The sequence below is a fragment of the Chlorocebus sabaeus genome, chromosome X (assembly GCF_047675955.1).
Source record: "Chlorocebus sabaeus isolate Y175 chromosome X, mChlSab1.0.hap1, whole genome shotgun sequence".
NCBI lineage: Eukaryota > Metazoa > Chordata > Mammalia > Primates > Cercopithecidae > Chlorocebus > Chlorocebus sabaeus.
This window is the reverse complement of record NC_132933.1, coordinates 52,583,979-52,605,379: the sequence shown is the minus strand read 5'-3', so window position 1 is coordinate 52,605,379 and position 21,401 is coordinate 52,583,979. Positions and strand designations below refer to the sequence as shown.

General features: G+C 42.2%; 1 protein-coding gene across 3 annotated transcripts in view; it reads left to right on the top strand.

Annotated features, from left to right (window-relative positions):
* The first annotated feature begins 4,784 nt into the window (after positions 1–4,784).
* Positions 4,785–21,401, top strand: part of SRPX2 (sushi repeat containing protein X-linked 2) — a 29,134-nt gene continuing 12,517 nt past the window's right edge. Inside the window, exons 1-4 of one of the 3 annotated variants that reach the window (XM_037988937.2) lie at positions 4,788–6,160; positions 6,849–6,889; positions 7,840–8,051; positions 12,391–12,471. In XM_037988937.2, coding sequence (XP_037844865.2) covers positions 7,970–8,051; positions 12,391–12,471 — 163 coding nt within the window. In that variant the 5' untranslated portion in view covers positions 4,788–6,160; positions 6,849–6,889; positions 7,840–7,969. Of the gene's footprint in view, positions 6,161–6,848; positions 6,890–7,839; positions 8,052–12,390; positions 12,472–21,401 lie in introns of all 3 variants that reach the window. The other 2 variants (XM_037988938.2, XM_037988936.2) reach the window with 2 other exon arrangements.

The following is a 21,401-nucleotide window of genomic DNA, read 5'->3' as shown; positions in this document are numbered from 1 at the left end:
CTTGAAACGTTGCTCTGAACATACATCTCAGGACCAGAACACGGGAAAGTTCCATTGACTTGGTCACACAGAGCTTCCCTGTGCTTCGAATATTGACCTAGGACCAGATCCTATAACATCTTGCCAGACGTCTGAGGTGCAAGGCAGCAACTATTGGAAAATTAATTATTGCACTGCCAGCCTTTATACTAAAATTTTTTACTAAAATTTGAAAGGCGTAATACACAAATACATGGAGAATGGATAAATGTACATCTACATACACCTTCAAACACTTTGAGGTAAAGTCGTTAGGAAATAGCAGATATTCAACATGGTGGAGGGGGGGTGTCTAAGTACATGCAAAGATTTCTCCCTAGGCTAAATGACCCCAACTGAGGGGTTCTTATACTAAAAACAAGGATCAAGGGAAGTCTTGATAACTTCTTGTCATCTTAAAGAGAAGTTTCTCTGAAATTTAGATTTGTACTATGTACTGGAAGGGATTTACAATGTGAGCCCAAGAGCAAAGAAATATATCTGTAGCTGAAGAAAAAACAAAATAGCAAAGCAAAAGCCACATCTTATTTCCAAGAATGTGTTGACTTTCCTCCTCTCCCTTCCTCTACTACTCACAACGCTGCTTTGTTTGAATAACACTCGGTGCCAAACTAAACTAAATGCTGACCTGGAAATTCATATTCCTATGGCCACAACACCTTGCACCATTGCCTCCTACTCTGCTACACCCACTTCCATCTCCCCACGCCCACCATGGCACCAAACCCAGAAATTCAATTTAGTTCAAACCTAGGCCTGGGTCTGGGTACAAACCCAGACCAAAGGGGCATCTAATCCCATTTAAGGCAATTTAAGAAGTATTTCCCTAGGCCATTAGATAAATGTATTCTTTAAAGTATTAATAATGACTGTGATAATGAGCATTGACTACATACCAACCACTATCGCTAAGAGCTTGATACACGTTACCTCATATGCACGCATCACAAAAACCCTATTATGAGGTTGACACACCTAGCACCTTCATTTTACAGATGAAGAAACAGACTGAAAGAGGCTAGGTAAGCTGCCTAGGACTAAACCTGGGTAACTTCTGTGTCTTTCATCAGAAATGGGGCCCACTTTGTGATGAAACATAGCTGCTGTTGTATACACAGCTGCCTCCTCTCAGAGTAACCTGAGTAAAGACTGCTGTTGCACAGACATTAACCACAAAAAAGGGCTCCTCGGAACCTCTGAAGCTTAAGAACCTCAATGATTGCCCCAATTCTGCCTTGCACTTGGGGTTTTTTGGTTGAGTTTGGCTTTTGCCTTCACTCCAATAGCCCAGTCACCTAGGAAGTAACCCTACCTGCCCCAGAGTGATAAGGCAGAGAGTTCAGTACTTTTTCTTGTTCAACCTCTTAATTTCTCCCTCTTTCTGAGCACAGAAACACAATTTGATGTCAACCACGTAGGAAAAAAAGGAAAATACTTTAAGTATTGTTACTGCTTGTTTTACATTGAACATTTAGTACTCTCCCTTCCCAATTAACTTCCTGTAACCTTCAAGATTAGGTGTAAATGTTTTTCATTGCTAGACATCAGGCAAGCGAAATGACATAAACAAGGGCTCACTGTTAGGTCAGACCTCCCTTGTGCCACCTCCAACCTCCCTCCATCCCTACCAAGCCCCTCATCCCAATACAATCTCTACTGATTTCCTACTGCTTTTCCAATGTGAATTTTCTGCTCTGTACCAGGTAAGTACGATCAACCCCCCAATAAACAAGTCCTATTTCCTAGTCCCTGCCCACCCTCTACTTCACTCACACTTTCTGCTTCTACTGAATATCCAGCTCAGTCCCAACTCAGTAAAAAGCCCCTCCTCCCTCACCTCTTTCTCTAACACCATAACTGTCTAAACTACACACTCACTCCCATTAACTCAGCCCTTTAGTCAATTACTGCAATATCTGCTTTGCATTTCTACTTACCTATTCTACATCCTACCGTCTAGATGTTCAGAAACTACTGAAGAGCTAGTGTGGCAGGGCCCCTGTGTCCCCTTTTATACTGTCCTCAGTACCCTAGGACATAATGCCCTATTGATGAGTTCATTTTCTGCTCGGCCAATCCCTGTTGAGCTGATTGCTCACTGAGGTCATAACTGGTCTCTGGGAGTAACCACACAGTAATTACTCAGGATTGATTGTTAAAATTAAATGTCTAAGCCATCCCAGTATCACACTATCATAAAACAAAAAAAAACTAAATTGAGTACCTAGATAATGTCTTGGGACATTCCTACTGTCTCTCTTAGGAACCACTAAAAAAAAAAAAAAAAAAAAAAAAAAAAATCAGCTGTATCGCTGAGAATACATCTTATCTCTTATTCACATAATAACTTTACCATTTTAATTTTCTAATCTGTTTTCTAGCATCCCTTCAATTACCTTTGGCTAAGTGACTATCATAGAATTTAAAGGCACATCCTACTTATTTTCTTAATGTCTCACATTTTGTATTACAGCCATCAGATACCTCATTATTTAAACAGCTAATTCATATGTCAGTTTTAAAAATCCGTTGCGTTAATGGAATATCTCTTTATTTCTATTGTCTCTTGTGTATTCCTATTCTCCTTCTCTGAAATTCTATTCTTTGTCTATTTTTATTCCTTTTTTTCCCCATCCACTCCTTTCAGATGCTCTGTGAAACCTTTCCTCCCTTTCCATCCCTGATCTTGCCTTCTTCAAAAAAGCTCAAAATATACAGTTTGGGACACACAGACATGATAAATACTTTTAAATAGTATTAAAATTCACAATTCTATGCCCATTTTCTAAGAAAGTTGTTTCTAGTCTAGCCCGGTTGAGCTTTCCTGAGATCTCAACTAGGGAAGTCAGTTTCCATATCTAATATTTCGTAAAACAATACCTTATTTACTGCTGAGGGGCTTCATATTAAAAGTCTTAAAGTTGAAAATGGTACTGAACTTTAAGAAACTTAAGAAATTGACTATGCCTGGATGCTGTCAGTCTCCTTATCTACCTTTGTCTTATCTTCCCAACCAAACCATAGGGAGAGGTGTTTTATTTCACTTTATAGCCTTGCAGTGTCTAACATTGTGTTTTACACACTGAGTACATGCTGCAGAAACATTGGGGTTATTATAATTAACCTCACTTGTTTTGGGTGAGCTCTTTACATTATTAATCCCAATGCTTCACAAGAATGCTGTCCCTCTCCTCTGACATATCCCCTTACTTTGATCTCCCTATGATTTCCATATTCTCCCCCTTCACTTTCTTCTTTAACCTCTTTCTGGAACCCCTCTGTCCCACTCCTTCCAGCTTTCAGTGGGATTGAGGCCTTACGCAGCATCTTCACCCCGGCATGTGCTAGGTTTTGTGTTGGATGGCTGGGGATATGAAGAAGACTAGGATAAGGTTCTTGCCCTCTAAGCACTCATAGTCTAGTAGGAGTCAGAGATAAGTAAAGAACAATGTCAGTAAGTGTGAAAAGTCCTAAAATGGAGATATGTACAAAGTGCTGTGAGAGAAAAGGAAGGCAAAGTTAACCAACTTGGGCTGGGATGGGCTGGGGGAAGCTTCTCAGCAGCAAGGGTGGGTAGAGCTCCAATAAGCCAAGAAAGGAGGGAAGGGACTATAAAGCAGAGTGAACACGTCTGTGCAGAGGCTCTGGGGTGCGAAAGGAAGAACAAGAAGCTCAAGGAAGAGCATGAGGCAGAGTGTGTCCAGAATTAGGAGGCATGGGATGTGCTTAATACTAGGCTAAGGACATAGGTGGGGTTTGCTTGTGAAGAGCATGGTATGCAATGCTAAGGAACTCAGACTGTACGCTATGCCAAGAGGGAGCCAGTAAAGGGGCGTTTGAGAAAGAAAAACTCTGGTAGAATGTATTACTTTACTTGTTCTCTCTCTCTCTCTCTCTCTCTCTCACACACACACACACACACACACACACACTGAAACACACAGACACACACATTTAATATATTCACTATTTTCTCACATATAAGTTTAAAATAACCTCCTATATCAGATTTTTTTGGCCCTACCCTATTTATTCAACTTTGTTTTCTGTCTCTCCCTGAAACCTCTTAGCAGTTGGCCCCTCCCTCCTCTGACTTAACAGTGAGTTCTTGTTGATGGCATTTCCTTTGCCTGAGACTAGACCAAGGCCCACCTCTTCTCAGATGCCCCCCTCCTCTGACCTCCTCCTAGCGTCCTTAAAGTCTGTAACGCAGCTTTTGGTAGTTTATTACCATAGGGAGTTGTATTGTTTTATAATTGATTGTGTCCCTCTTCTCTCCCCTACTAAACATAAACTCCGGGAGCTGGAGAGTAAGCTCCATAAGATCAAGAATCACACATTACTTGCTCACCACTGTATCTTCACTGCTTAGCTTATAGTAGATGACCAATAAGGATTCCCTAAACACACGCAATTGTAATTAAGAACATGCTTGTTTGATGTCTGTCTCCTCTGTTCCATGAGGGCAGGGATTTTTGTCTGTTTTGTTCACTGATGTTTCTCAAATACCTGGAACCATGTGTGGCACATAATAGATGCTCAACAAGTATTTGTTGAATTAATTATGAATTACAATGCCTGGGATTTTGTCTGTCTTGTTCACCACTACATCCACCACTCTTGACGTGGTAGATACTTGATAAATTTATGGAATGAATAAGGCCATGACGATCACGTCTTTTTTTTTTTTTTCTTCTGAGATGGAGTCTCACTCCCTCACCCAGGCTGGAGTGCAGTGGCGTGATCTCAGCTCACTGCAACCTCTGCCTCCCAGGTTCAAGCAATTCTCCTGCCTCAGCCTCCTGAGTAGCTAGGATTACAGGCACCACCACACCTGGCTAATTTTTTTTTTGTATTTAGTAGAGATGGGGTTTCACCATGTTGGCCAGGCTAATCTTGAACTCCTGACCTCGTGATCTGCCCTCCTTAGCCTCCCAAAGTGCTGGGATTACAGGCGTGAGCCGCCGCGCCCACCCACATCTTCTTTACATAGGTATTACTCTGTTAAGCACATGGTAGATACTCAATACATATTTGTCACAGGTGGATTGGAAATGAAGCAGGCTCAGGCTTGCTTTTGAACTTTGTATTCTCATAAGTACAATTCTTCCCATTATGACTGAGAAGGGGTTACCAATTTGCTTGCATACACAGGAGAAACACCCTTTCTACAGCAGCTTAAAATTCTTCCTTCTATAACCACTGATTTTCCAAGAGATGGAAACGTCAACTGTGAGGGGAGGGAGATTGTAAGTAGCTGGTCTGTGCTATGGCAGAACAGTCTCATTATCAGATACTAAAATGAAAAAATCTTGCTGAGTGAAATGTAACCCTCCATCAGAGACCACTGGGATGCAGCTAGATTTGCTCAAACAGCCTCCCACTAAAGCCTCTCCAGGCATGCTTTTCTTCCATTCTTAGTAAGGGAAATCAGTCTTGATTCTTCAGGCAACTACATGTTCTTTTTGTAAACAATATAATCTTAACAGAAACTGAAGTCCAGAGAAGTTAGGTCACTGGCATGAAGGTTTCAAAGTGTATCTGACCTGATACCATATAGATTGCAAGATAATTCAGAGTTGGGAGCCTAAGGAATTACAGGAGAAATCTTAGGGAATGTCAAAATCAGCTACAGTCTTCCCCTCTCTTTGGTGTTTGTGTTTGTGAAATTCCTTTTCATTCAATTCTTATGTCATGCTGAGTCATAAAAAGAAGTGTTCTTCAGTGCAACACATCTCTGGAGGCCGCTTAAGCCAGCCTCTGTGTTAGTCATCACTATACTCACAGGCTTGGAGCCAGTGCCATTCACACTTCCCCCTCTTCTGCAGCAGACAGACTGAGTTCCTCTAATCCCTGTGTTCCTTCTCCCCCATCTTTCTAAAACCTTTCTCTGAGAGAGGAATAACTATAGCTTCGGGGATAATATAGCTTTAAGGAAACTTTTGGCAGATGCGGACGTCGTAACATCTGGGCAGTGTTAACAGAATCCCGGAGGTCGGGACAGACCAGGAGCCACTCGTTCTAGGAATGTTGAAGTAGAAGGTTTTTTCCAATTGATGAGAGGAGCAGAGAGGAAGGAGAAAGAGGAGAGAGAAAAAGGGCACAAAATACCATAAAACAGGTAAGATCTGCAACTAATCCCTCCACACTCCACTACCCCAATGCACAATTGTGAAGGGGATAAGGAGATCCAGGACTTGGGCAACATGGCTGGGGGTGGAGGTCGGGGGAGAAGTTATTTTATGAAGCTGGATCATATGCTGCTTTTCATTTATGCTGTGACCTGACTGTTAACACATGCTCCCAGCAACTTCTTGGCCCACAGCAGAGGGATGGGATGGTTGACTCTAGTGAGTCAAGTATTAAGCCTGAGATTGGGGAGAAGCTGGACACGTAAGAGGTCACAGGTTCAGAGTATTGGGTCTGAAAAAGGAATGCCTCTGCTCCAGAACAAAGGCACTAGATGGAGGCTAGATGTGGGAGAGGGGTCGGTGATTAGTTATCTAACTGTTCGTTTTCCCAGATCTCTCTTTAATCTCCTCTTTCTCCTTTTGTTGCCTCTTTCTGTGTTTATCCATCTCCTTCCTTCAGCTCTGTCAGATTTTCTTTCCTTCCATCCCACATCTTTCTACTTCCCTTGCCTCCTTCGTTTACTCTTTTTCTCCATCCTGCCTCCCTGTCACTTTCTAGACAAAGTCTGAAACCAAGTAGCAATGAATTAGAAAATAAATTTTTCCCTTTCTTGGGCTTTGCATGTCCCTTAGGAACTCTGGACAGAATCTACCACCTTTTTGTTTCTCTATTTCTAGGACTGACTCCTCCCCTGAGCATGGCATTTCATTGAAAGCATGTGAGTGAATGGGTGCCTGCTGAAATGCCCAGTGGCCAATTTATACCAATGGGCAGCAAATTTTAATACTGTCATTTACAAAGTGTTTGCCTACTGGGAACCACAAAACTCTCATCCCATTAGGGTGAGGACAGGGCAGGAAGTGAGAGGGCAATTGGAGCTTGTTCACCCTCTCCTCATGTACCTCAGCAGGTCCTCCTCTACCTCGCTGACTTCCTGCTGGCCCAGCAAGGTAAAACTAGAGGGTTAGGCTGGACTTGAAAGCCAGAAGCCACTACCAAACCACTAAGCCTTAAAACCCAAAGCTAAGAACAGAGCCAGAGTATAGTTACTGCCTGGGAGACTAAAGAAGGGAAACATTCAGTCCTGTCCAATACAAAATTGGTAATAATATTGTCTAATATATAAATTACTTCCCTATATGACAGGCAATAATCAATTCATGAGGTAGAGAGTATTATTATTCCGATTTTACAGATGAGGAAACCGAGGCTCAGAGAAGTTAAAAAATTTGTCCAAGACCCCATAGCTAATAGGTGACAGAATTGGATTCACATCCAGACCTGTGTAACGTCAGTGTTCAAATTCTTAGACCACATATGCTAACACTTTCCCAGATTAGTGGCTAGGAAATGTTAGTTGAATGAATGAAACCTAATGGTAGCGTTTAGGTCACCAGGTTCCCTACTGGTCCCATGTAATTTTATGTTGGTCTTTTCCTAGTCTCAGTACTTCAGTGTCCCTCTCTATAACTTGGACCATGGAGCATTTGCATCTGATCCCACCAGGGTCAGTTGAAGATTGGTTGTTTTACGTCCTCCTCCTCCTGGGAGGAAAAGGGACCACAAATAACAAACAGAGTCTTGTTATTCTATAACATGAAAGATTCTTATGAGGGAGATAATATAAAAAGCATTCATTAATTATAAAATCTCTCTTCTTCCTCACAGATCCCATATTTCTGCTTTCCCACTTTTGGAAGTTAATTGATGGCTGACTTCTGAAAGTCACTTTCCTTTACCCTGGTACTTCAGGCCATACATACATCTTTTCTTGTCTCCATAATCCTCCCTTTCAAGGATGACCAGTCAACTAACTCAAAGAGGAGCTCTCTCTCTGCTGTTCTTCCTGACTCCAGCAGTGACACCAACATGGTATGCAGGTAAGTTCTAGGAGCTGTTGTCTGTTATTTCCAGGAAGGATAAGTCCTAGACCAAGACTTGGAGAAGAAAGAGTTAGACTACAAAAAGAGACACTTATTTTCTATACAGAGAAGTATTAAAGGACAATAAAGATGGTTAAACATTGCAACAGACTACCAAAGGAGGCTTTTAAGGCAGTCTAACAAGAGCTATTTGAAATAGGCCACACTAGTACAAACATGAGAAAGTTGGACATCACCTTTGAGGCCATTGTCTCACCTGCTTGTGTACTTAGCTTCCTGAAAACCATTTTCTAATATGAAATCCTTTATGAGTCAAATCTTTATTAATATTAATCCTTTTATGAGTCAAATACCCTTGTCAAGACCACAAAAATGGACTTAGACCACAAATCTCATTTGGGAAAAATAAGGGAGCAGGCAATCTATTCAAGGGAAACAAGAATCCATCAGACTTCTTCCCTCCCTCCCTCCCTCCTTGACCTTATTTATAAAATGAGATTTTTATAGCCCTTTTATGCCAAAGCTGTTAGTGGTAATATAGATCACATCCTTTTAATCAGGAATTTCCCAGTTTCTTTTCATTTGTTCTTTACTTCAGAAGGGATGGAGTTTTCTGGATTCCTGAACATTTCATTCTTCACCCAGAGAGCCAGAGAACAAACTCAGTGAGAAGAGGGAAAGGGGAGAGGGAAGGGATGAGGGCAGGATAATGAAGTGGCATACAGAGGTTTTATATGGGGCCCAGCTGGCATTCCAAGTGCTAAGAATATTCTGTGGCCTGCAGTGTCTGCCCTCACAGGGGCCAGTAGGGAGGAGTGGGGGAAGGAGACAGGCCCAACCAATGGGGTTAGGAAAATATCCAGAGATGAGTAAATAACAAACTGCTCCCATCACAGCCACAGTCATTGCAGCTAAAATTTTCCACATGCCCTTAGCTCCTGGTGGAGGCCTTTGGCAGTAGCTCTGTTTGTCTGGAACAGCTGCATCAAGTTTTCAAACAAATATGCAAACTTCTTCCCCTTTTTGGCTTAACCTGGCTTTGTAGGGGGTGAAGCACAAGGACTGACATTGAGATGAAAAAATTCAAGTCAAGCCCTTGGCAGAGCATATCCTGTTTGGGGTTAAAGGTGCCCCAAGTCTCCAGGAGATAAATATGTGACTGTCCTCCCCAACCTCCCCTAGCTTCAGTTCATTTACAGAGACCAAAATCCAGCCAAAGACCACAGGACTAAAGCAGTGGAGATTACATAGCTCGAAGCCCAATTCTGAACACCTGTATGAAACCTCATGGCATGCAAAGGTCTTTACCTTTCCCAAAACAGAAGCCTGAGCTGTTGGAGTGGTGAGCACAGAGCAGTTTTTTAAAAGTTAGATTCAGTTGAGGTTCTCAAAGGGCTATTTGAAAAGGTGGAACTCCCCACTTCCACATGAATCACGAGTCACCACTCCTGAGGAGCTCAGATTGGTGAGGCCTCCGCCAGCCCTGCAATCCCACTCATTCTTCCCTCTTCTATCCTTAGGAGACCGCATGATGAGAGACATTTCCCCTACACTGCTAGCTCAGCTGTTGGGCTTGCCTTCATGCATTTGTTCATTCATTCCTTCAACAAATATTTATTGAGCACTCTTTATGCATCCAGGACTGTTTTGTTTACTTCTACAGCCTTGTCTTCAAATGAGCATAGCACAGAAAAGCAGCCAAATGTGGATTCAGGGCTAATCAGAAAAAGGGTCCAGGAATAATCAGCAGTGGTTGGGAAAAGTTAAGAATATAAATAAAGCAAAGAATGGGTTAAAAGTGTGTGCTGGCGTATCTGTGCAGCCCAGAAAGTCAGACTGTATTTGTCATCATAAACCAAGGATTAATATGAATCTTGAAATAGTCTTTTAACTATCAATTACATGTCTAACTATACTTTTGTGAAGGGCAGTGTTTAGAGGGCCTGACTGTACTATGGAGGTTGGAGGAGCCCAGTAACAGACCACACAGTAACCAAGCACTGATTGATCTAAAGGAACTGAGGAATGCTCCCCAAGTCCTTCCCCCAGGGCTAAAGAGGGACAAGCAGACAGAATAATGTAGGGAGTGTTCCCCTTTAATTTCATTCTTATACCCATCTAAGAATTCCACCATTTGCAAGAAAGAAAAAAATACTCAAAGATAGGCAAAGAGGGGAAATGGGAAAGTGGAAAGGTGTAAAGTGGCAAGGTGGTCTGAACTTTCTCCACACAAAGCGTACTTCCGCACCCTGATGGAGACTGTAATTATCTTATTGAGTCTTCCCCCACAGTTTTCCTACATCCCCTGTAAATCTGGAATGATGTAAAATGGTTGGTGGCCTTCGATCCCACACACACAGTAAAAAAGCTGGATTGCAAAAGAGATTTTGGACTTTTACCCCAGTTGGACATTGTCAAAAGCGCTCCCCAATCACCATCTTCAGTGGAGTGTCTGAGTTTGGTATCTAGGGGGTCAAGCAGACCTGGGCTGGAATGCCCACTCTGCTACTTAATAACTGGGAGACCTTGGACAACCCCCTTGGTTCCTCAAGCCCGTTTCTTCGGCTTTATATTGGAGCACATTAGTAATACCTACCCTGCTGACATGATATGGTGACATAATGAGCTAACATATGTCATGTGCTTAACACAGAATGTGAGCTGAGAGATGTTAGCAGCCATTGTCATAGTTGTTCTTGTTGTTGTTACCATTATCAAGCCACAGGGCTTTGACACTCCTGTGTTCTCTTCTGGTAAACAGTCCTTTGCTCCCTGCTGAGCATTTCTTCAAAAGCTGGACTCTGTAACCGGAGCAGGGAGACCTAATACTTTAGGGAATCACACACATCTGGCCTCCTGTTTACAAGACCTATAAGGCTTTGAGGCTAATACCGAACTGAAACCGCTGACGAGAATTCCATGACCTCCCCTCCTCCCCCGCGCCCACCAATGAAACCTCCCGTTACGGGAGAAAAGAGAGCAGGGGAGATGAGGCCTGAGAAGAAATAAACAGAAGCCAGAAGAACTGAAATGGGAAAACAGAAAAAAAGAAAGAGGGGAAAAAGAAAAAATGAACTCTTTCCTTTGGAATGAGGGCAAACCAACGAGGACATGATTTCATAAGGCAAACTTTCAATTGATTCATTCCCTTGTTCACTAAATTGGACTGGTTTCCCAATACCTCACCTCCCCCACCCCTAGTCTGGGCTTGTGGGGAATGGAGGAGCTTCATCATCTCGCCCTCTGCTCCGCCCTTTAGTGCAGGGGGCCCTGTGCCTCTTCCCAAGAGGAGGAGGCGAGCTTGTGGCCTGAGTGTTTACACAGGCCAAAGGGCTCCAGCACTAAAACCCAGCCCTGTCCTGGAAGCACACCCTCTCCTGGAAATACGGAATTGTCTCTTGACTCCAACACAGCTGGCTACGCTATTCTTGTGCGTGCGTTAGGGCTCAGGGAGGCTGGAAGGAAGGCTTCCGGAAACTTTGCTCCGGAAAGGACCAAGTTGTTTTCCAATTAGTTCGTATTCATGACCGATTTCCTGCCGTCTGGTGGAACACACTGTTTAGTCTCCCAGACAGCCGCAGACCTGCCTCCACTAGGGACTGGGCCACTTAACTGGATGGAGATAGATTAGGAATGTTCCCTAGCTCAGCAGCTCCCTGTTAAAGTTCCTTGTGATTAGAGAAACAGAAAATTTATCCGAAGGACTCTGCCTTCTCTGTTCTCCAAACCAGGGCAAAGTGCTCACAAAACTGCTTTCATTTCCTCTTGCCTTTTAAGTCACCCCTCTCGGCCTTGGCACGCCACCCCCAGCAATGGTAATCCAATGACAAAAAGGCCCGTGCCCTGTGGGCTAGTGGAAACCTGAGTAACTGTTTCTCTTTGAGGACTGTGAGCAGGACTGTCACTAGGGGGAAGACACAGGTTCTGTTTTTTTCCTCCTATCTGGGACCACAGTCCATTCTCAGAGCTTAGTCCCCAGTGTCTTACCAAGACTCATGTGTTGCTTCAAGGAAATGGGTCATTTATAGTCCAGATTGACAGGATTGATGTATGGTCAGGTTCAATTTTTTTCTTTTAGATGGAGTCTTCTAGTGCTCGCAGTAACTGGCCCCACAACCATGAGCCTGCCCTCTATGCAACTGAGGTGCTGAGATTCACCCACAATAGTTCTGCTGCCTTACAACACAGGATTTCCCCCACTAAATATCCACCTGGCTCCCCACCCATGGAATGCCATGTCCTAAGGAAGTGACAAAGTTGGATGAGAGGGGGAAGGTTGGGAAGGACTTGAGTGAGAAATCAAGACACCATCTTGATATTGTCTTCCTTATTCTAGGTTCTGGCTACTATCCAGATGAGAGCTACAATGAAGTATATGCAGAGGAGGTCCCACGGGCTCCTGCCCTGGACTACCGAGGTAATCTACCCTGCTTCTCAAGCCCAGAAAAGCTCTTTTCTGGCCTCAGACCTAGGCCCTTCCCTGAAGCATCCCCATCAGGCTTGGCTCACATGTGCCCAAACTGCAGCACAGGGAATCAGGGGCTGTGATTTCTCGTCATGAACTTGGGTTACTGACTTACTGTGTGACCTCACCTCTCCAGCCTGAAGGTTCTCCATATATTATTAATCATTAAGTATCGACTAGTTACTCAATGCCTAATCCTGTACAAGGTAAGCCTGTGGGTGATACAAGGTCTCAGATAGGGTTTTGTCCCCATCATGTACCTGACATTCTGTTGGGGGTGATGGGGGGGTATAAAATTAGCACATGTAGGGCAAGTAAGTGTGAAGCTATGTGATAGCAGTAAATGCAATAGGTTTGAAGATAAAGAAGTCAGGAAAGGGGTCATGAAAGATGACATTTAGGCTAAGCTTAGAATGATAGGTGGGATTTTGAGAACTAGAAAGGGGAGGGGAGAGCACCCAGAAAAGCAGATGGCTAAAAATGTGGAAGTAAGAACAAACCTGGTAGAGGAGGGAGCTAAGAAGAAACCGGCCTGATTGGAGGAGATGGAAGGTGGAGGGAGTAGTATCAAAGAAAGTTAAATATAGGTCAGCTGCAGTGGCTCATGCCTGTAAACCCAGCACTTTGGGAGGCCGAGACAGGTGGATCACTTGAGTTCAGGAGCTCGAGACCAGCCTGGTCAATATGGTGAAACCTCATCTCTAACAAAACTACAAAAAATTAGCCAGGCATGGTGGCACGTGCCTATAATCCCAGCTACTCGGGTGGCTGAGGCGGGAGAATTGCTTGAACCTGGGAGGTGGAGGTTGCAGTGAGCCGAGAGCTGAGATGGCACCACTGCTCTCCAGCCTGGGTGACAAAGCAAGGCTCTGTCTAAAAATAAATAAATAAATAAATAAATAAATAAATAAATAAATAAATAAATAAAAATTTAAATACAAAGAGTGAGACCAAATTAGGAAAGGCTCCATGATCTAGGGACAATACTAATGAGAGGCAGGAAAACTGTCTGTGATGAATGCTGCACAGTAAGTAATTCCTGCATTAAAAGGGAAGTTAGGCCAGGTGGTATCTGATATCCCTTCTATTTCTGATTCTTTGTTTCTTTGCTTTGCAAGCCAGGCAGAAGAGTTTAGCTGTTGTACTAGGATCTATAGGGAGTCCATCACATGTTTTTGCACAGGGGCATGACACAATAAATTGTCATTTTAGAACATTAACCTGATTATTCTATGCAGAAATAGGGGTTCAGTGGTTAGGCCTGAGTCAGGGAGACTCTCCAGGAACCAGCTACAGTAATGTTGGCTAGAGATGACTGAGGGTGGTGGCAAAGAAATGGAAGGTACAGATGAACCCCATAAATGTTTCAAAGAAAGAGACGACAAGACTTAGTACAGACTTGATGTACCAAGAGGCTAAGAAACAAACTGATGTCTGAAAGCACTCAGTCTGTACACCTGGAAGAATTGTAGGACCCCTCTCAGAAAGACAATGTTAAAAAAGAAAACTGGTTTGGTAAAGATCCCCTACAGGCAGCTGAAAGCGAAGATGAAGTTGTATGAGTCATCAGCTTAGATAGATGGGTTGTCTGAGGGAGCAGAAGGCCAGGGTCAGAGCTTTAGAAGACATATGTAGACATGAGTAGGAGAAGAGGAACCAGCAAGGGGAAAAAAAGAGAATTAGTGGTCAGTCATGTAGGAAGATATTTGGGCAGTACATGTCGTATTACAGAAGCCACAGGAGAAGAGAGTTTTAAGGAAAGGAAGGGGTAAGAGATAAATTGTGTCAAATATTGCAAAGAAATCTAAATGAGGGTAGAGAAAATATTTTATTTGGCAAGAAGGAGGTAAACCTTTAAGAAAAACAGTTTCAACTGAGAAATTATCAGAGCTTTGAGCTCCTCTGAGCTCCTTTGTAGCTACCTTCTACTCATGTTCTTCTCACTGCCAAATGGTCCACACCCACTCCCTCTCTCTCTCAGCACCCACTAACTCCTAAACTCTCTACAGTCTGTTTCTCACCCACTCACAAATCTACAACCTGAAATGACATCTCTTGAAGAAAAAAGTTTTCTCCCATGAGAGAACCAATTTCCATGACCCTTTCTTGAGCTTGTCTCTCAGTCTCTCTAGCAGCAGCGAACACCTTCCTGTCTTCTTAATCCCCCTTCCTTGGGCTCCATGGCATTTCACAATTCTGGTCAGAGCTGAAACTGGGAAAGGAGATGGACTCTCTGGTGGTGACAATAGAGAGAATGAAACTGGGATCTGAACTTGGGTCAACCCTGACCTGTCTCCTGAGCTGATGGACTACATCTCCAACTGCTGCTACACACTTCCATTTGGAGATGTCTAAAACAAAAATATTCCCTCTCTCCTGAAAAAGGTTCTACCTACTGACCTTCCTACTTCTGATAACACTACCATCATTCTCTTAGTTACTTGGACTTCAGAATACCTCAATGTCACCTCTAATAGGTCCTGTCACCTTTAACAGCTCCCTTTTCCTCATCACTTCCTGCCAGTCAGTCACGAAGACCTGTCATTTCTTTATTAATCCAGGGGAATAAAACTTTGACCTCACACATGGATAATACAGTTGCCTCTAACTGGATTATCTGACTCATGTTTCCCCCTCCCCCAAACCTAGTGACCCACAATGATCATTTTAAATCAGAATCTGGCCTCGGCCTAGCTTCCCAGACTGACAACTTCCTACCTGTTCTCCCCACACAAAATCTGCACTTCGGTCAGGCTGTGTTCAGTACTGTGTTCCCAACTGCTTTAGCCCACACTGAGCTTTCCCTTGCCCACTTATTCGTTCATTGAATATTTATTGATACTTACTAGGTACCTCTTCTGAAATAAATGTTTACTGTCTAGACACACTTATTTGGCCTTCATTATGCACTGCCTCTTTGGTTTACTTTTCATTACCCTCAAGAAAATAGTTCTGTATTTAACTGTATTTAACTATATTTCTGTATTTAACTGTATTTGTGTATTTAACTGTTTTTAACTGTATTTAACTGTTTTTAACTGTATTTAACTGTTTTAACTGTATTCCTGTATTTAACTGTTTTTAACTGTACTTGTGTATTTAACTGTTTTTAACTGTATTCCTGTATTTAACTGTTTTTAACTGTACTTGTGTATTTAACTGTTTTTAACTGTATTTAACTATATTTAAGGAGTCATGTGTGTTACTCTCACAGAGCCATGGTAAAAAGTAGATGCTGACCACTAGCATCCTGGGAGCAGAAGCCAGATTATGGGAGACTATAGTTTGGAGAGGTGGCTAGTAAAAAGCAACAGATGCAGAAGGTACTTTCACAGAGTCTGCAGCCCTATTATTAACATTAACCTTCTTCATTGGTTCTTCTTAAATGAGCATAAAGCCCTTTGGAGAAATATAAGCTGCATAAGGGCCTTTGGTTTGGAGGTCTAGTGTCTCAAAGCTCCTTTTAGGACTTAGTCTTGGCATAAAATGAATTGAGTGAAGTTAGCAATGATGAGGGGGAGGGAGTGTCCAGGAAAAGTAAAACCTGAGGCCCCAGCCTCCCATGTAAAGTCTTTGTGACCTTATAATCAATAGCTCTGCAACTGTAGTGCTAAAGAACTTTCCATAATTTGGAGATGGTGTCTCCAGATGGCAGTCGTGTGTCTCAGTCACGTGCTCAAAATGAATGCTGGGAACCACAGCATGTTGCTGCTTCAGGAAAGATGGGACACTGGCTCAAACCCAGACACTGACTTAGGGAAAAACATTCACAGGGTTAAATATTTTACACATGAAATTTCGTTTGGTTCTCACAACCAGCCCTATGGTATGGTTTATTATCCCCCATTTTACCAACCAGGAAACTAAGCTCAGGGAAGTTTTAGATTCAGAGAGTCACAGAGAATTTAAACTCAGATCTGTCTGACGCTAGAGCCATGCTTAATCCATCTCTTTCATCAAAAATATAACTCATTGTTCTAGAAAAGAAGACTGGAAAAAAAAAAAACAGAACAACCAGATCATTATTTCAAAGCAAATTGGCATGTCATTTGCTATCATCTTCACTCATCCTGCACTTTCTGTCATTCCCTTATCCTGACTCCTAGCTTGGAGTCAGCTGGGCTGTTGCTTTCCTTGCAGCTTGCCTCATCTGTGAGCAAGCTAGTCACACTGCCTGGGTTATCTGAAGATAATAGAAGATAACAGAGAAGGCCCTTTCAACACTGTTGTCAACACTTTATTTTCTGCATACACCTTAAAAAGAGATAGACAGATGAATAGCTACAGAAAGCAGAGACAATGGGCCTGAGTTCAAATCTCAGCTTCTCCCCCTTCCAGCTCTTGGACTCTGGACAAACACCTATTATGTGCCAGTCACTGCTATGTATTTTACAAATGTTATTTCATTTAAATAAATTGCACACTTACTATGTAGTGATATGGAAAGATCTCTAAATACAACTGTTAAGTTTACCAAACAAGCAATGGAGGGAAGAGTGGACATAATATGCTACCCTATGTATTAAAAAGGAAGGAAAAATAAGAAGCTATACCAACATTTGCTTTATTTGCACAAAGAAACTATTAAAAGTAGTTCTTTGGGAGGGGACTAAGTCAGGGTGGGCATGGGAGCAGGGGTTGGGGGAAGACATTGTACTTTGTAACTTTTTATACTTTTGAGGTTTTGAGTGATGTGGATATATTATCTATTCAACAAGGTCAGTGTTTACTTCAAAGTAGTAGCCTATTTTATATCTGCAGTGGCAGACACTGCGGTTACATAGGACATGGGGTTTGGAGCAGACAAAGCTTGGGTTCACATTTCAGCTCTACCCACTACTTGCTTAGGGATCCTGGGCAATTTACTTCCTCATCTGCGAAAGAGGGAAAGACACCTACATACCTTACAGGGCTGTTGGGAGAACTGTATGAGATGATATATGTGAAAAGGAAAACATGTAGCATGGTGCCTAGAACACAGGAGATACACAATAAAGACTTACACATTTCCCACCAGACAATTTTGCCATACAATATTTTTGGGTTTTTTTAGGTGGGGCAGGGGAGTTTTTTTTTTTTTTAAGACAAAGTTTTGGTCTTGTTGCCCAGGCTGGAGTGCGATGGCGTGATCTTGGCTCACTTCAACCTCTGCCTCCCAGATTCTAGCAATTCTCCTGCCTCAGCCTCCCAAGTAGCTGCTGGGATTACAGGCACACACTACCACACGCAGCTAATTTTGTATTTTTACTAGACAGGGTTTCACCATGTTGGCCAGGCTAGTCTCGAACTCCTGACCTCAGGTGATCCGCCTGCTTCGGCCTCCCAAAGTGCTGGGATTACAGGGATGAGCCACCACGCCCAGCCTGCAATACAGTATTTAACTACATTCTTTTTTCTTTTATCGATACGTAATACTTAACATATTTATGGGGCACATATTGAGTGTCATGTGCATAGACTGTAGAGTAATCAAGTCAGGGTATTTGCGGTATCCATCACCTTCAGTATTTACTATTTTTATGTGTTGGTATCAAGTCCTCTCTTCTACTTAATTTGAAATATACAAAACGTTGTTGCTAAGTACAGTCACCCTATTCTGCTATCAAACGTTAGAATTTATTTCTTCTAACTGTAGATTTGTATCCACAACAAACCTCTCTTCATCCCCCCTGCCACCTAGTTACCCCTCCCATTCTCTGGTATCTATCATTCTATTCTCTATGTCCACGAGATTAACTTTTTTAGCACCTACAATTAAGTGAGAACATGCAGTATTTGTCTTTCTGTGCCTGGCTTATTTTGCTTAACATAATGACTTCCAGTTCCATCCATGTTGCTGCAAATGACAGGATTTCATTCTTTATTATGGCCAAATACTATTCTATTATGTATATGTAACACATTTTCTTTATCCATTAGTCCACTGATGGATACTTAGGTTGATTCCATATCTTTGCTATTGTGAATAGTGCTGTGATAAACACATGAATGCAGATCCCTTTGATATATTGATTTCTTTTCCTTTAAATAGGTACCCAGTAGTGGGACTGCTGAATCATATGGTAGTGCTAGTTCCCTCCCTTCCTTCTCTCTCTCTTTCTCTCTTTCTTTCTTTCTTTCGATGGAGTCTCACTCTTGTTGCCTAGGCTGGAGTGCAGTGGTGTGATCTTGGCTCACTGCAACCTCTGCCTCCCGGGTTCAAGTGATTCTCCTGCCTCAGCCTCCTCAGTAGCTGGGATTACAGGCACCCGCCACCATGCCCAGCTAATTTCTGTATTTTTAGTAGAAACAGAGTTTCACCATGTTGGCCAGGCTGGTCTCGAACTCCTGACCTCAGGTGATCCACCTGCCTTGGCCTCCCAAAGTGCTGGGATTACAGGTGTGAGCCACCACGCCTGGCTAGTTTTCATTTTTTAAGAAATTTCCATACTCTTTTCCTTAGTAATTATATTAATTTACATTCTCATCAACAATGTATGGTTCCCTTTTCTCTGCATCCTGGCCAGCATCTGTTATTTATGTCTTTTTTTTTTTTTTTTAAGACAGAGTCTCACTCTGTCCCCCAGGATGGAGTGCAATGGCATGATCTTGGCTCACTGCAACCTCCACCTCCTGAGTTCAAGCAATTCTTCTGCCTCAGCCTCCCGAGTTGCTGGGATTACATGTGCCCACCACCATGCCCAGCTAATTCTTTGATTTTTAGTAGAGACGGGATTTCACCATGTTGGCCAGGCTGGTCTCAAACTCCTGACCTCAAGTGATCCACCTGCATAGGCCTCCCAAAGTCCTGGGATTACAGGCATGAGCCACTGCACCTGGACTTTTTAATAATAGCCATTTTAACTGGGGTGAGATGATATCTCATTGTGTGATTTTGATTTGCATCTCCCTGATGATTAGTGATGTTGAGCATTTTTTCATATATCTGTTGGCCATTTGTGTGTCCTCTTTTGAGAAATATCTACTCGTGTCATTTGCCCAATTTTTTTAGTGGAATTATTTGTTTTTCTACTGTTGAGTTGTTCGAGTTCCTTGTATATACTGGACATTATTAGTCCCCTGATGGATAAGTAGTTTGCAAATATTTTCTCCCACTCAAGAGGTTGTCTCTTCACTCGGTTGTTTGTTGTTGTTGTTTTGCTGTGCAGGAGCCTTTTAGTTTAATATAGTCCTCTTGGTCTATTTTTGTTTTTGTTTCCTGTGCTTTTGAGGTCTTAACCATAAAATTGTTGCCTAGACCAATATCCTGAGGAGTTTTCCCTATGTTTTCTTCTAGTAATTTTGTATTTCTGGGTCTTACATTTAAGTTTTTACTCCATCTTGAGTAAATTTTTGGATATGAGAGATGGGGGTCCAATTTCATTATTCTGTAAAAGGTTATCTAGTTTTCTAAGCAGCATTTATTGAAGAGAATGTCCTTTCCCCAGTGTATGTTCTTGATGGCCTTGTCAAAGATCAGTTGGCTATAAATAAATGAATTTATTTCTGGGTTTCCTATTCTGTTCCATTGATCTATATATCTATTTTTATACCAAAACCGTGTTGTTTTGGTTAGTATAGCCTTACAATATATTTTGACGTCAGGTAATGTGATGCCTCTAGCTTTTTTTTTTTTTTTTTTGCTCAGGATTGCTTTGGCTATTCTGGCTCTCTTTTAGTTCCATATGAATTTTAGGATTGCTTTTTCTATTTCTGTGAAAAATGATGTTGGTATTTTGATAGAAATTGCATTGAATCTGTAAATTGCTTTGAGCAATATGGTCATTTTAACAATATTAATTCTTCTGATCCATGAACACGGGATATCTATTTTTTGTGTCCTCTTTAATTTCTTTCATCAATGTTTTATAATTTTCAGTGTATAGGTTTTCACTTCTTTGGTTAAGTTTATTTCTAGATTTCTTTGTAGCTATTGTAAATGGAATTGCCTTCTTGATTTCTTTTAACCACATCCTCGATCAGCTTCCCATGGGCATTCTTTGGGTACAGTTGCTCAGCCACTTATGAAATTTTAACCGTATTGTCACCTCTCCTGTATTTCATCTCATCCACATCAATGACATGAAAAGCATTGTCACATGCCTCACTTACTTCCACATAGTGTATCCACTATTTCCCCTGCTCTACCAGTCTGGTGACCCTGCCGAAACAGGAAATTAGGTCAATCTGGAATTACTTGTTCCAGAGGGTTCCTGGAGATCACTACTTCTCTGTGTAACGCATACGCCTTACGTTTAAATATTCTAGAACACTATGCTATCAGTGCTGTCAGTGTTACTAGGCTATAGCTCCCAGAGACTTCTTCCTTTTTTGAAAACTGAGATTGTGTTTGCTCCTCTCCAACCTTTCAACGTTTTTGTCTTTATGCCAGGATTTTTTTCTGGGTCAGAAAATTTGAACTTATTTACAATAGTTGGGGCCTCTTCTACTGTCTCGGTATTTAGCCTGACCTTTATATTTCCCTTTACTGTTCTTACCTATTCTACCCATTCCAATCTGATGTGTATTTTCCTTGACAGACTGTGGGAGAGATATAGAATGGGAGTGATTGTTGAGGTCCCAGCCTGCCAAGTAAGATCTTTGTGATATGTGTTGTGGCCTTATAATCAACAGCTCTGCAACTGTAGTGCTTAAAAGACTTTCTGTAATTTGGAGATGGTGTCTCCAGATGGCAGCCATGTGTCACTGCCATAGGCTCAAAAGTAATGCTGGTAGCCCCAAGAGTAGTGTTTACTGAAGAAAAGATTTCTCACTGTCATCTGTCTTCATTCTCCAGTTGCACTCAGAAAGAGGCTCTAGCCTTTCTTTGTTCCTTTGGTGTCTCATCTACTATTTTTTTCAAAGCTCCCCCCTTTTATTTGTCCCTTAGGATGTGGGAACTG